Here is a 16,154-nt window from a genome sequence, read left to right as displayed (position 1 = left end):
CCACACAGACAGCTTCGGTCACGGGAGAAAAAAATATCAGATCAACGCAAGATTGGATATATAGTGTCCTTACCTTGTCTCTGATGTAATGCACAAAAAATAATCCAATTATCTGATCGTCATTCCAAGTACTGGTCGCGGGAGTCCGTCCCACGTTATCCGGCATTGCATATGAAGGAGGGGGGGGGGGGGGGGGGGCAGCCTAGTTGATGCATCGTTGTAAGCGCTTGCCTTGCCGGAGTATTTAAACCCCGCCCACACGGCTCAGCTCGGCCCAGAAAACGACATGGTTTCAAATGGAGTGCAATAGCGGCCACAAGTCGTTAAGCTGCGGTATTGACCGTCTGCGATCTCAGACACACTCAGAACAGCCTGCACAGGCTGCCCCGATGAATTATGAATGGAAATAGCGAATAAAAGAAAAACGGATCCAATAACGAGTATACTCGTTGTCTGGCGCTCCACGGTAGGACGGCAATAACGAGTATACTCGTTTTTGGCACAGAACCAGTTAAGCATCATTTAATGGAGCTTGGAATCAGTGTGGACCTTTATTAGGGCGATAATTAAATTCTAAAATATTAACCGTTGTGTGGCGTTCAGGTCTGTGGGACCCAATTTCAATGTTTAATAAAAGAGAAATAATACAATGAATACTTCAACCTGAGACTCATTAGCCTTGGCTCATTGTAGGCGAAGAACATACTGTATAAAAGAACACATTTTCATTGATGCACACTGTGCACCCCCCTACACTTTTATTTGACATACGTGGTGGTCACTGTCTCACAAATCTACTGTCTGCCTCCACCTTGTTTCATTTATATTTTTCAAGATAGACGATTTATTCCATTCATGTCATAGTTACATATTTTTATTTATATGTATTTATATTTTTTTATACATATATCACGTTTTATCACAAAAATAGCACTTTTATTGATAAATGTGATCTAGCAGAGGTATGTTGTATGCTGTCTAGATTGCTTGTAATTGAGATAAATGTAACATGTTATTTACATTTCTACATAAATTGTTATGGATTTATTGTTGTAAAATCACAATAAAGCCAGTCAGTAACAGGAACACATGAATTTACATAAATTGATATTTTTCCCACTCCTTTTTTAAAATGGATTTATTTTTTTACATGGAACATAAAACATGACAACACACAATACAATAATAATAATAATAATAATAATAAACAGGACTTCACAGGACAATAATAATAATAACAATAACAATAATGACAATAGAAATGACAATAGAAATAACAAAAATTATAAATACAGAACATAAAAAACTAAATAAAATGTTATTATTACAGACACCACAAAAGACATTTACTCCCCCGGTTTAGTTGTTAAGGATTTCCAAAAACAAGCCACTGGTGGGCAATCCTAAAACATGTGCATATAAGTGCCAGTGGTCCCCAGAGCGCACAGAGTGCACCCAGAGTCGGCTACCAGTCCCATAGCATACAGCTTCCTAGGTGTGAGATACGTCCTATGAATATAATTAAAATGTATTTGCTAGGGCGGTCATGTGGCGTAGCGGAGATTGCGTTCGTCACCAACACCGGAGACGCTGGATTCGCCTGTTCGAATCCAGCTCACAGCTAATACAAATCGGCTTCACACTAATACAATTGGCAGTATTAGAGGGTGGGAAAGCTGGCGGGGTGGGTCCGGGTCGTAGTAAACAGCGACTCCTACAGTGCGGTCGGGGCGCCTGCTCAGCGCGGATAGGATCTAAGGGGGGTAGTGTGATCCTTCCACACGTTACACCCTCTTAGTGAGAGTCCGCGCTGCCAGGTGAAAAGAAGCGGTTGATTGGCTGGACGTGTGTCAGAGGAAGCACGTGATAGCCTCCACTCTCCCAGACCGACTGTGGGGGGTAAGTGCGCAGCGACCAGGAAGGGGATTGGGAATTGGCATAACGACTAACATTGGGATGAGAGAAAATCGGAGGAAAAAAGGAGGGGGAAAAAGATCAACAAAAAAATAAATTTATTTGCTGGTGATTAGGGTTGCGGGAGGCTAATGTAACATTAGTCCAAATATCATCCCAGTCAAACTCAGAGTCTAATTCTGGGATGTCCCCTCGCCAGACTATATCCAATGATACGTTTTTATATGTGGATTTGATTAAGAGTGTATACAAATCTGAGACAAACCGTTCTGTCCCTGATAAGCTTAATAAAAGGGTGTGGGTGTAGTGCTTGAGCCCACGGTAACCCATGCGCCTTGAGCGCCGACCTTAGTTGTAATTAAAGAAGAGGTACACGCCGGGGAGATCATAAAATTCTCTTAGGTCCTGAAACGCGTGAAGGCCGGTTTTATCATATATATCCCCCAGAGTACGAACTCCCCTTCTCTCCCATTGAGGAATACTAACGGATTTGCGCCCAGTTGTTGGTTATGAAAAATTGAGAGTTGAGGTGCCATGGGCATTTGACAGCACAAGACCTCTGTACATTACGCCATGTTTGAATCACATGGGATATGATCGGGTCATATCGTAATTGGCATTTTGATATACGGGTATTGGAGTATACTACATCTTGTAATCTTTGCGGTGAGACCACTGCTGCCTCTAAGAAACGCCACGATACAGCAATTTCAGGGTCAAACCAGCTTATCAGGGGTCTTAGCGAGAAGGACCAGAAGTACAACTTCAAATCTGGGATTGCAAAGCCCCCATCCTGTTTCCTACGTTGAGTGGTGGTTCTGCTTTTGATTCTTGGCCTTTGTTATTCCAAATAAATGTAGATATCATAGTTTGTAACTTGCGCCAGTGGTCTATTGGAGGAGGTAAGTGGAGCATTGAGCTAACAAAATGTATCCTGGGCAGTACGTTCATTTTGACTATGGATGCTCGGGCCTGTAATGAGTTAGGAAGGCTCGACCATCTATTTAGATCTTGGTGTATTTTATTATATGTGCCTGTGAAGTTATATTTAGTTGTCTGATTTAGTGCCTCCAGCACTGTCCAAATATCTAGCAGTCACCGTCAATGTGTGTCAACTAGATCTCCCCTTTGGAAGGGTGCAGGCGATCAACTGTTTTTATCCGGACCAAAGAAAACAATTCTGACTTTTGCTTGAATGTTATTTATTCGGACGTCATGTCCAAACACTCAAGCACTAAACAAACAGCCACCGGGTGATAAATTAGACAGCAGTAGCTAGTCATTAATCGATAGTCACCGGTCATTAGCCAGTATCAGTCAGTTAACAGTCAGTAGGCATTTGTTAGCAGTAGTAGTTAGTCATCAGATTATTTACCTATACAAAGGAAAGAAAACAGCATTTATTAGCCACATGTGCTATGCATAAAAGGTAATCACGAACATAATCAGCGCATACAATGCAACGTACCGTTAGCCAGTTAGATCGCCCACAGGGCTTTTCACCTTACAGGCCTATGGCTATGAGTGTCAGGTGGAATTCAGGTGGAATTCCATCCCAGCTGGGTGCCTTACCCCTCTGCATCTCAACAATTGTATCTCTGAGTTCTATAAGAGTGATTGGTTTCCCCAATTCCCCGGCCTCCTCCTCGTATAACTTTGGTATTTTAAGCCTGCTAGTAAACGCCTCAAATTTAGAATGATCAAAGTTGACCTCTGAGCTATACAGTTGTGATTAAAATTCTCTAAAAGTGTCATTGATCTTTTTTGAATCCGTTGTTACTACTCCTTGTTTTGTCCTGATTGAGGGGATATCCGAACATTTATCATTCACGCAAATTCTCATTGCTAGTAAATGGCTGGGTCTAGAACCATGGAAGTAATCATTTTGTCTCATCCTATGTATTAAAAACTCAGAGCGTTGTCTAAGTATGTAGTTTATTTATTTTGTAACTATCTTCCATTGTGTGTTCATTTGTTCATTGTAGTTAGTCTGCAATGAAGCGTATAGGTCCGCATATAGTGTTTCCAATTTTTCAAGTTTATTTAAACATATTTTACGCAAGTTGGAAGCGAAAAGTGTGACATGACTTCTGACAAAGCCCTTTACTGCATTCCATAGAACTCTATGGTCTTCCACCGTGCTAATGTTAATCCTCAAAAAAAAAATCTCTGAATTCTGTACAAAAGTTTATTTTTTAACCAGGATGAATTAAACCGCCATCTGGGTGCTCTTGTGTATAGCTTGCCAAACGATGCTGTAAAATAAATCCCTTTGTGATCTGAGAGGGCTAAGGGAACCAGTGAGACATCGAAATGATCAAACAAATTAGGAGACAAGAATAAGTAGTCAATCCTAGAAAAAGTGTTGTGTCTGGCTGAAAGGCAAGAGTAGTCCTTTAAAGTAGGGTTGACTATGCGCCATAGGTCAGTGAGACCAGTATCACAGGCCCAAGTCCTAAGGGCATTAGAGGACTGTTTTTGGTCATGTTTCTGAGGAACCGGATCTGTCCATCGAGGAGTCCCAGAACGCATTGAAATCACCACCCACTATGAAAGCGTATTCATGGAGTTCTAACATTACTTTAGTGATTGTTTTGTAAAACTCTGCATCAAATGTATTAGGAGCATACAACGCGATTAGTGCTATTTTCCTGTGAGAATATTCAACCTTTGCCATTATTATCCTCCCTTCCATATCTGCCCACACATCTAACACCTTGATATCCAGATTACATCTTGTCACTATGGCGACACCTTTTGTCTTGTTGGCAGAGGATGAGGAAATTACATGGTATTGTCGGTTCGCCAGCCTTGCTACATTAGCTATCATTAGATGAGTCTCACTAAGAAGAGCTACGTCTATTTTCTTTCTCTTCAGTAGACCAAGGACACTGGTATGTTTATGAGGTGTGTTTAGCCCCCCTGTGTTCCATATTAATGTGTTCAATTTAGCCATGATCGTAATTGTCTATGCGTACGATAACATACCAATGCAGCCAAGCTAGGATCGAGGAATGCAGATCCTGAGAAGTCCGGCCCATCCATCCCATGATATTGAAGGAGGAACAATTACACAAACACAGAACAACAGTACAAAGAACACAGAAATACACATCAACAGAATCCATCCCCCCCTCTTTTTCTATACTAACCTGTCAACCTTAAGGGTTGACTTCCTATACTTACCCCACATTCTAAACACAGTACCTGAACCCCCCCCCTCCTGTTCTACCTGTATATGCTAACCTGTCAACCTTAAGGGTTGGCCTCCTATACTTACCCCATATGCTAACCCCACTGATACATCCGCTATGGATAGTCAGATTCATCCTGATTCCCACTGAGGTCATAGAACTATAAAGACGTTCCCATCCCTGCTCTCCCTTACTCAAAAAGTAAATTAAACCCCCACTAGTCTTAAGGTGACATCAATGGTTAATACTAGGGATGTCCCGATCCGATCACGTGATTTTCTGGGCCCAGGAGTTCAAAACGTATTGATTGATTGATTGATTGAACATTTTAATTAACAGATTGCAGAATGGGTACAGTACAGTACAGCTCAATACACACAATTGTTAGGGGGGTGCAGACCAGAGAAAGACTTTCATCTTGTTTACATCAGGGTCCCCCATTTTCAATTCATAATGACTTGAAATGAATGAATCCAAATCTGATCTGATCAGATAGGGATTAAAAGTTTTGAACTCCTGGGCCCAGAGGATCGGGATCGGGGGGGGGGAAATCGGTAGTGATTTTTTTATTCAACAAATGTTCACGTCTTAAACTCATACAGAGGCCTTCGTTTTGGTTTAAAATTACATATCATCATTAATTTATTTATTGTCACACAGAGCAGAAGAATTTGCCAAAACAAGCGCATTTCCTTTGATTTACACCATCGCACGACAGTGACGTGTGCAGAAAATAGCAGACCTACAACAAGCTCACAACACGTCCGCTCCCGAACGCTCACGAAACACCGGCAGGTTATGTTCACCTGATAACTCGTAACACCTGAGCAGCTAGACAAAATGTCAGAAGTTTGGAAGCATTTTAAAATTTAAACCGAAGCCAGTCCAATAGCCAGTTGCAATGTTTGCAAGGCGGACGTTCCGCCTGCGTTCAACGTTGTGTGACTAGAGTGAGCAAAGGAATGGGGCGCGGCTGGTCCTCTGCCAAACAGCTGTTTTGAATGCCTCGCTTGAATGAAGAACGTTCACCTGGATAACGTCAACATTCGCTTTGTGAGGATTATTCGTCGGCGTTTCAGACCAAATTGGAGCAAATCATTACGTAAGTCGAACACTGAATGTATACTAAATGTGCAAACTGATTGAAACTTTGAATATTTCTCGTATGGTGAATATAATGCGAGCCGCCGCGCTCGCCTGGGGCTATTGATGGAACAGAGGGGCTTGTCTCGCTTCGCCAGTTTCTGACAAAAATGCGTCAAATTGGTTACTAATGTGAAAGATCGGATCGGGAAAGATCGGTATCGACAGATACTCAAGATCACATGATCGGGATCGGATCGGGAGCAAAAAAATGCGATCGGGACATCCCTAGTTAATACAGCCATTGGTTAAAGTGATTTGAGCATTTTCACAGTCCATATGAACCAGGCACATTGGTTTTGGCAATAACTAGGGATGTCCGATATTATCGGCCTACCGATATCGGCATTAAAATGTAATATCGGAAAATATCGGTATCGGTTTTCAATTTTTTTTAATTTCTTTTAATTTTTTTACATTTCTATAACCTTTATTTACCCAGGCAAGCAAGTAAGAACACATTCTGACTTTATTTATTGTCAAAAGTATGCATATTGTTGTGTTAATTCCACAACAAGAGATATGTAATGTTAATTACCTGAAATTATTAAATCTTTTGGGGGGGGGGAAACCCTGCATATATCGGTATCGGTTGATATCGGTATCGGAAATTAAGAGTTGGACAATATCGGTATATCGGTATCGGTAAAAAAGCCAATATCGAGCATCCCTAGCAATAACAATACATAAGCATAAACATAAACATTAGCCCTTCGTTGAGTCAACCGTTTAGTCCCCCTATAGATAGTGGATAAGACCCCCCGGTGTCACAAGAGTGCTCCCTGTCTAGTGTCTATACACCATGAACATAACCAAGCTACTCATATGATCATCTGTTATGTAATTGCGTTCCGATGGCGGTATATCCATCGGCCTGCTGCCTGGTAATGACATAGTGTCCCCTTCACCCAAGAATCCCACCCCCACCCACTGATTGACAACCGGCCAACCCGATAACGTTTTACAATTCAACATCAATACTACAACAGTAATAAGCTACTCCTAAGCTAACAGTTCAGTAACCATGAACATATATTTCTCCCACTTCTATAACTTAAAGGGGAATTCCACCGCAAAGCTCATTTACCACATCACAAAACATTCAACAGAATTACCAGATTGAGGCATAACTAATAATGAATTCTCTCTATGTAGCTGGTCGAAGCAATCTCTGCTCAGAAACAGAAACATTGCTCAGCTCCGCTCAGTAAGGTGTTAATGGTAGAGCTATGAGTCACAATGACACGTAGCTCTACCCTCACTCAATTTAGAAGAACTACAAGGGGCGGGTACTTTGAATTTCCTGATTGAATTTCCTCTCACTCTCCCTCACCAGTTGACAAATTAATTGAATAGCCTGACGAGGGGACATTTAAATCATGTCTAAATTTGACAAAGTTCCTTTGTTTTTCAAGGCAACAAATTAAAAAGATTGACAATCAGTGATATTATATATATATATACACTGTATTAGGGCTGACCCATATTAGTCGAGTAATCGGTCGAAAGGAGCCGTAGTCGACTGCCAACCTCTTAGTCGAATAAAAAAAAATTGAATCATTCTTTCCAAAAGAAAAGAGGCCTAGAAGCGTGGCTAACGCTAATGGCACGCATACCAGAGGCTAACTGCCTACGAAAACAGGCACAGAGGCACTGAAAGAGGATTTCACCCATCTAATGAACACACTAGACTAGACAAATATCAAGATGTATCCATCAGTGGACCAATTGCATGCTTTTGCAGAGGACAAGAAGCCTTCAGTCGACTCCTTCAGACATTAAGCACCCCCCACAGCCCAAATGGAATGATAAAAAAAAATATATATATATATATATATTATATATATTTTTTTTTTGTCGACTAATAGTCGACTAACGGCAAATTTTGGCCAATCATAGTCGACTATCCAAATCCTTAGTCGGGGACAGCCCTACACTGTATATATATGATATATATTATCTCCAAGTTTGTGTGCTGTGTGTGTGTTGTGTGTCAAGAGGAGACCTGCGGCTCTGTCTTCTATAACTCTGTGTGTCTGTCCTACAGCCCACCCGTCTCAATGTGATCAGAAATGACAACGAGAGCTGGGATTATACCAAACCCTACCTGGTCCGACGAGGTAACACACTCACACACACACACTCACACTCACACGCACGCACACACACACACGCACGCACGCACGCACACACGCACGCACACTCCCAGGGTTGGGTTTCCCCATTAGCACCAACAGTAAGATCATTAGTGACTTAATCAGTGTTGTGGAAGACGATATACTCTGGTATGGAGAGAACTATATCGATAAAAAAAATTATATTAATAGTTTTAAACATTAAATGAGAATGCCACCCATTTTAAGAATTCACATTATGTTCTTCCTGTGCCCCAGGACAGTTCAGTTAGTATTTATGAACACACACCACTCTCTCCTGAAGCTATAAACCAGACCAGAACCCTCCAATCTGTGAGGTCACTGGGATGTAATATCTGGGGCTGCTCCGTCGACAATTAATGGGACTTGTGTCTCTGCGAGACCATAAAATGTTTGTCTTTTAATTCGGGTTCAGACCTTCTATTCAATGCTAGAATATAACCAAGAGCTCACACAAAGATGTTATGGCCTTACAAAGTCAGAGACCCATTCGCGTGTATCCTTTCCGCAACGGAATTCGGTTTCCGGGTTCCTCTGATTGGCCGCGACCCCCACGTGACCCGCCCCCCTATCCACCGTTCTGCTCTGCCGCTGCCGCGCGCGGCAGAGCGAGCGGCCGCGGACTCGCTCGCTTCCTCAATTTATACGCATGGAAGTATTGACTGAATGAATGAATGAAAACGTTATTTAACAGATTGCAGAATGGGTACAATACAGTACGGCTCAATACACACAATTGTTAAGGGGATGCAGACCTGAGAAAGACGTTTGTCTTGTTTACATCAGGGTCCCCCATTTTCAATTCATATAGAACGACTACGCCGTAACAAATCATTAAAAAAAGATACCGTTAACTGGAATATGTTGTGCCTTTACACATATGTTGGATTATGTAATTGGTTTGTCATGACAAACAAATAAAAAAATCGCGATTTACCCGCTGGCTACAACAACACACAGTGACTGCATGTAGTCACTGTGTGTTGATGTTGTAGCCACCTCCTCAGAGGCAGGAATACTAAGCTCCCCCTTAAGCTCCAGGAGAGAGGGGAGAGGCTGAAAACCCGCAGTTCTTGCCCGACTGATGGGAGCCGAATCCCCGGATCCGATTTGTCTGATGAATACCCCCAAAACATGGAGGTCCCGAATGCATGGAAGTATTGATTGCGCCGTAACAAATCATTAAAAAAAGATACCGTTAACTGGAATATGTTGTGCCTTTACACATATGTTGGATTATGTAATTGGTTTGTCATGACAAACAAATAAAATATCGCATCGCCGGCTGTCTCTGGCTTGCTCCAGCGGACACCAGAGCTCAGCCCGCGGCGAGAATGTGCTGCCGCGAGCGGCATCGCTGAGCTCTGGCTCTGACTACATGCAGTCACTGAGTGTTGTTGTAGCCAGCGGGTAAATCTGTACGTACTGTATTGTACCCATTCTGCAATCTGTTAAATAAAGTTTTCATTCATTCATTCATTCATTCATTCATTCATTCATTCATTCATTCATTCATTCAGTCAATACTTCCATGCGTATAAATAGAGGAAGCGAGCGAGTCCGCGGCCGCTCGCTCTGCCGCGCACGGCAGCGGCAGAGCGGTGGATAGGGGGGCGGGTCACGTGGGGGTCGCGGCCAATCAGAGGAACCCGGAAACCGAATTCCGTTGCGGAAAGGATACATGCAACCCATTCATCGTATTCATCCATATCTCTGATGTCTAGCTTTAGTAGAGAGCGGTGCATGTTCACATAGATACCGACTGAACTGTCCTGGGGCACAGCACGTTCTTAAAATGGATGACATTCCCTTTTGATTGATTATACTGGCATAACCTAATTCCCATTAACTTGTACAGGAGGTTATGGTCTCTGTGTAAAACTCTCACAGTGTCAACAATCTCCACTTCGACAAGACACCACTGCTGTTGGGAAACCCAGCCATGTTGTTTAAAGGTCCCAAACATTGTACTCTGTGAAAAGGACAAGGCCTAGTTTCCTAAAAGCATCACGTTCGATCCATTGCAAACTAATGGACCCGGTGTGGAGCTGCACAGTATTTGGGCAAACAGGCCTCCATCTCTAGCTGCCGTGGGCCAGTGTAATGGATTTGGATTGAGCCTTTAGTCGCAAACAGTCTGGACCGCAGACCTGCAGTCAGCCACACCTTCTCCCACCGCCTCTCCTCCTCCAATCAACACACTCTCACACCCGCCAATCACCGGCCTCTCACAAACCTGCACCTCCGCCGACCCGGGGAGAGAGAGAGAGAGAGAGAAAGAGAAAGAAAGAAAGAGAAAGAAAAGAGAAAGAGGGATGGACGTCAGGCTGACTCTGCACGGCAACTTTCTTCCATCTTCACCTCTTCCAACCCAGAGAGAGAGAGAGAGAGAGAAAAAGAAAGAGAGGGACCGCACTCCTCCTGACCACCACGCAGCTGCTACTTCAACATGCCCAGGAGGCCACAGCGCCACCTCAGTCTGGAGGACCACACAGCTAGAGACTGGCCTGCTCTTCTCTCTTGTCTCATAGGCCTATTCTGTCTTTTATCCGTCTATTCTACCCAGAGCCAGAGGTTGACAGAGTTTGTCCACTGCGATCATTTTTTTCGGCACAATCCTGTTGCTAAGTAACTTATGACTCTATTTCAAACATCTCTCCAACATACAGTAGGTGATGTTATTGTGATGTATTTGTGGCAGCAATGCGGAGCCTATAGTACAACCTGACCAAACTCTCTCTATCAATGGCTCTGGTTCTAGCTAATTGTAGATACCATGATCCATATTCACAAAGCGTCTCATAGTGGAAGTACTGGGGAATCTGTCTAGAGTCAGCTTCAGTCTGTTAGTTTGAATAAGGTCATGCCGTGTTCCTGGTCACTGATCTAGAGTCAGCTTCAGTCTGTTAGTTTGAAGTGAAGTGTTCCTGGTCACTGACCACAGATCAGCATTCCTACTTTGGGACGCTTTGTGACTATGGGCCCATGTTCTTAGTATTTCATGTGTAGTCTATAGCTGATCAGTTCTTCTGAATTGTTCTGCAGTTCCATCAGTGTTGGAGTCAGTTCATTCTCAATTCAATCCATTCAGAAAGTGATAATATATGGGCGGGTGGGTGGCGCAGCGGACATTGCGCTCGTCACCAACGCAAGAGACACCGGGTTCGACTCCGGCTGTCTGCGTTGCCTCCGGCTTGGGCCAGCCGTCATACTAACTCAATTGGCAGAGTTAGCGGGTGGAAGTTGATGGGTGGTAATCTGGACGTTGTGGACAGCGACTCCTACAGGTCGGTTGGGGACGCCTGCACAGCAGAGACAGGAAATGGCGGGGGTAGTGTGAGCCTCCCACACGTTACACCTCGCCAATGAGAGTCCACGCTGGCAGGTGAAAAGATGTGACAGACTGCCTCCTCTTGTACCGGAGGGGACACGTGATGCAAGGCTTCTATCCTCCCTACAACCGGCCAGTGGGGGGCATATGCGAGCAACATTCAAGACAGGGGAGGGGAGAATTGGCACAGTGGAATTGGGATGGAAGAAAAATAGAAAAGAAAGAGGAGAAAAAGTGGATAAAAAAAAATAAAAGTGATAATATTACATTTCAAAACAGAATCAACTGGAAAACCTCTCGTAGGAAATGCTTCTTACAGCCAATCTGGTGAAAACTGATCAAGAATGAAGGTCCTGTTTTCACTTTTCTTGATGATGTGACTGAGCTGACGGTGACCTGACCCACACTATTCTATAGATGAGATGCAGTACTAGCTGAATATTTGACTATTGTCCATGTATGTTGTCAATGGAGGCACAATGTGGACACAGAGGGTTGTTGTTTAAATTCAGCAAGGAGCAAGGACTGCAGGGGCAATGGTAGGGGCAGTGGTAGGGGCAGCAGGGGCAGTGGTAGGGGCAGCAGGGGCAGTGGTAGGGGCAGCAGGGGCAGTGGTAGGGGCAGTAGGGGCAGTGGTAGGGGCAGCAGGGGCAGTGGTAGGGGCAGCAGGGGCAGTGGTAGGGGCAGTAGGGGCAGTGGTAGGGGCAGCAGGGGCAGTGGTAGGGGCAGTGGTAGGGGCAGCAGGGGCAGTAGGGGCAGTGGTAGGGGCAGCAGGGGCAGTGGTAGGGGCAGTAGGGGCAGTGGTAGGGGCAGTGGTAGGGGCAGCAGGGGCAGTGGTAGGGGCAGCAGGGGCAGTGGTAGGGGCAGCAGGGGCAGTGGTAGGGGCAGTAGGGGCAGTGGTAGGGGCAGTGGTAGGGGCAGTGGTAGGGGCAGGCAGACACAGGATCCTTTCCTCTGCCTTCAAACATGGCAGTTCAGTCCATTCAGTTTAATCACTGATGTTTCTCCCACGAAAGTACCGGTGGGTCGCTCCACTTATTTCAATGGCGGAACTCTTAAAAGATATACGACTGCAATCTGGAGGAGTGGCTTCACACGGGATATGAACGTCAGTGATGTGCAGGGATCGATCCGTAGTCCCCCTCCTCAGCATAGACTGTTTTTCCTCAACCTTCATTTTAGAGTCATGAATTTTACTGGGAAAATATTCGTCTTTTTTTTCTTTTCGGAATCATCCACTCCAGAAACCTTTCTTGGACGCTTCTTAGGTTTTCCCGCTGTTTTCACTGCTGTTCTTCCCATTGTTCTAATTCTCTTCCACGTTGGCCTCTGGCAAACTAACCAGTCATTGCTGTAAAACACATGCGGAATGTCTACACAGACACTACTCCAGTATACTGAGAAATACAGAGAGCGCCCCCTGGTGGTGACAGGCTTAACCAGCATTGTGTAAACTTGTTTTGGAAGGGCTTAAATGTAACAGACTTTAATTTATATGTAAAAGTTCTGCACTGCACTTTAAGATAATAACTTACCTGTACACCACCACCCACTGTAGCTTTAAGATAATAACTTACCTGTACACCACCACCCACTGTAGCTTTAAGATAATAACTTACCTGTACACCACCACCCACTGTAGCTTTAAGATAATAACTTACCTGTACACCACCACCCACTGTAGCTTTAAAATAATAACTTACCTGTACACCACCACCCACTGTAGCTTTAAGATAATAACTTACCTGTACACCACCACCCACTGTAGCTTTAAAATAATAACTTACCTGTACACCACCACCCACTGTAGCTTTAAGATAATAACTTACCTGTACACCACCACCCACTGTAGCTTTAAGATAATAACTTACCTGTACACCACCACCCACTGTAGCTTTAAGATAATAATTTACCTGTCCACCACCACCCACTGTAGCTTTAAGATAGCAGCTTGCCTGGCGGTCAGGTGGCGTAGCGGAGATTGCGTTCGTCACCAACACCGGAGACGCTGGATTCGCCTGTTCGAATCCAAATTGGCAGTATTAGAGGGTGGGAAAGCTGGCGGGGTGGGTCCGGGTCGTTGTAAACAGCGACTCCTACAGTTCGGTCGGGGCGCCTGCTCAGCACGGATAGGATCTAAGGGGGGTAGTGTGATCCTTCCACACGTTACACCCTCTCAGTGAGAGTCCGCGCTGCCAGGTGAAAAGAAGCGGTTGATTGGCTGGACGTGTGTCGGAGGAAGCACGTGATAGCCTCCACTCTCCCAGACCGACTGTGGGGGGTAAGTGCGCAGCGACCAGGAAGGGGATTGGGAATTGGCATAACGACTAACATTGGGATGGGAGAAAATCGGAGGAAAAAGGAGGGGGAAAAAGATCAATAAAAAAAAAATATATATATATAGCAGCTTGCCTGACAACTGCGATGCTAGCGATAAAATTGAAATAGAATCTTTTTTCTTTTTGGTGTATGAAGAATTTAGAATTCCTAATTGTGTGTTGTCTGTAATGTGAGTGGCTGGCTGCTCATTAGTTGGAGCATCGGTAACCTGACCTGCGTAAAAAGTGTTGACACAATGTCAAAACACTTAACCAAGCCTCCCACTCTACAGCCAACTGTAATAACATGGTGTGTGTTTCTCTACACCCTCTCCTCATCTTCCTCCTGCACCTCGTGTTCCTTGGGTTGATTCCACCCCCTCCTTCTCCTCTACCTCCTCCTCCTCCTTGTCCTCATTCTCGTCCTCTACCTCTCCCTATCCTCGTTCTCCTCCTGGTTTCATCACTCTCTCTCCTCTCCTCTTCTCCCCATGTCAACCATCTTCCCTGAAGCATTTTTGGAGTCACTGACATCAGCTAGTCAGCCTGCTTCATGGGGGGTGTGTGTGTGTGTGTGTCCGTGTGCGTGTGCGTGTCCGTGTGTGTGTGTGTGTGTGTGTGTGTGTGTGTGTGTGTGTGTGTGTTAGCCTGGCAGGGTTCATGTTGCTCAATAGGAGCTGAAGATTAGCTGCCCTCGCTAGAGGTTATATCCAATGACGCAGCGGACCCCCCTCCTGTGTGTGTGTGTGTGTGTGTGTGTGTGTGTGTGTGTGTGTGTGTGTGTGTGTGTGTGTGTGTGTGTGTGTGTGTGTGTGTGTGTGTGTGTGTGTGTGTGTGTGCGTGCGTGCGCGCGCGCGAGTGCATGTGTGTGTGTGTGTGTGTGTGTGCGTGCGCGCGCGCGAGTGCATGTGCATATTGCTCCAACCCGAATGGGAATTGTTTGGGGAATCCAGCAAGACTTAAATGAACACTTCACCAAAAGACAATGCTGATTTATTTTGCACATAATCTCACACACATCCAAAAACTCTAAACAGTTTTGCACGCATTCATTTCGTTTTAGACAGTTATTGAGAGTAAATGAGTTTGAATGTGGCCACCAGTGATGTCATCAGGGACAGTGAATTACAGCTAAAGGATGTACTGTAGCTTAAAGGGACTGTTACCGTATCATTTCATTGAGCTGTAGTTGACGCAACACAAGGATTCACTGGTGGACATAATTCAAACTAATTTACTCTTACTCAAATTAATGTGTGCAAAACTTTAGAGTTTTTGAATGTGTCTGAGATTATGTGCAAAATAAAAATGTTGGTGAAGTGCCCCTTTAAGGAGTAGATACCTCTGAGCATGTCATGGCGACAGTGACTGAGGAGGTCGTCTGGTAATCGGAACGTTCCCGATTCGATTCTGGCCCCTACCGGCTTATTGGTCATAAGTTGTAAAGCGCTTTGGATAAAAGCGCTATATAAATGCAGTCCATTTACCTTTTACTTATAGTGCTGTATTGAAGGACTTTTGCTAAATGTGTCTAGGAACAGTCCTTTATACCTGAGTGGTAGCGATGTCCTGAGCTGATCTGAAATAATCTATTGTAATTTCAATTGATCGGTATTAGCTATATTAAACCTGATCAAATTCCAATTGAATTCTGAAAAAAAACGAAACATTAAGAGAAAGTTGTGATGCACGCCAACATTATGGGAAATGCGCTTACCGTGGGTGGCTGGGTAGTGCAGTGGACTAAGCACTCGCCTACCACCGCAGAGACTCTGGGATCCAATCCAGCTGTCAGCGGTACCTCCGGCTTGGTCAGTCGTCCCTACTAACACAATTGGCAGTGTTAGCGGGTGGGAAGCCGGTGGGGTATGTGTCCTGGTCGTTGTAGACTGTGGTTCGTTCCTACTGGTCGGTCGGGACGCCTGTTCAGCAGGGAGGGGATCTGGGGGAAATAGCGTGAACCTCCGCACGCGTTACGTTCCCCCAGTGAAACTCCTCGCTGTCAGGTGAAAAGAAGCGGCTGGCTGACTCCACATGTATCGGAGGAGGCATGTCTGTGGTAGTTCTACACCCTCCCCAGGCCGACAGTGGGGCAATG

At 44.6% G+C, this 16,154-nt stretch overlaps 1 protein-coding gene across 1 annotated transcript in view; it reads left to right on the top strand.

The window, feature by feature from the left end:
* The window catches only part of LOC311234290 (heterogeneous nuclear ribonucleoprotein L-like), a gene marked incomplete at its 5' end in the record, with an annotated part of 108,602 nt that overhangs the window by 70,768 nt on the left and 21,680 nt on the right, over positions 1-16,154 (top strand). The window contains one exon of the mRNA XM_084321426.1: positions 8,299-8,371. Within this exon, the coding sequence (XP_084177552.1) occupies positions 8,299-8,371 (73 nt within the window). The remainder of the gene's footprint in view (positions 1-8,298; positions 8,372-16,154) is intronic.

Source organism: Notolepis coatsorum (genome assembly GCF_963971535.1).
Source record: "Notolepis coatsorum genome assembly, chromosome: 9".
Taxonomy (NCBI): Eukaryota; Metazoa; Chordata; class Actinopteri; order Aulopiformes; family Paralepididae; genus Notolepis; species Notolepis coatsorum.
The sequence above is the reverse complement of the archived record's forward strand: the minus strand, read 5'-3'. Positions and strand labels throughout refer to the sequence as shown.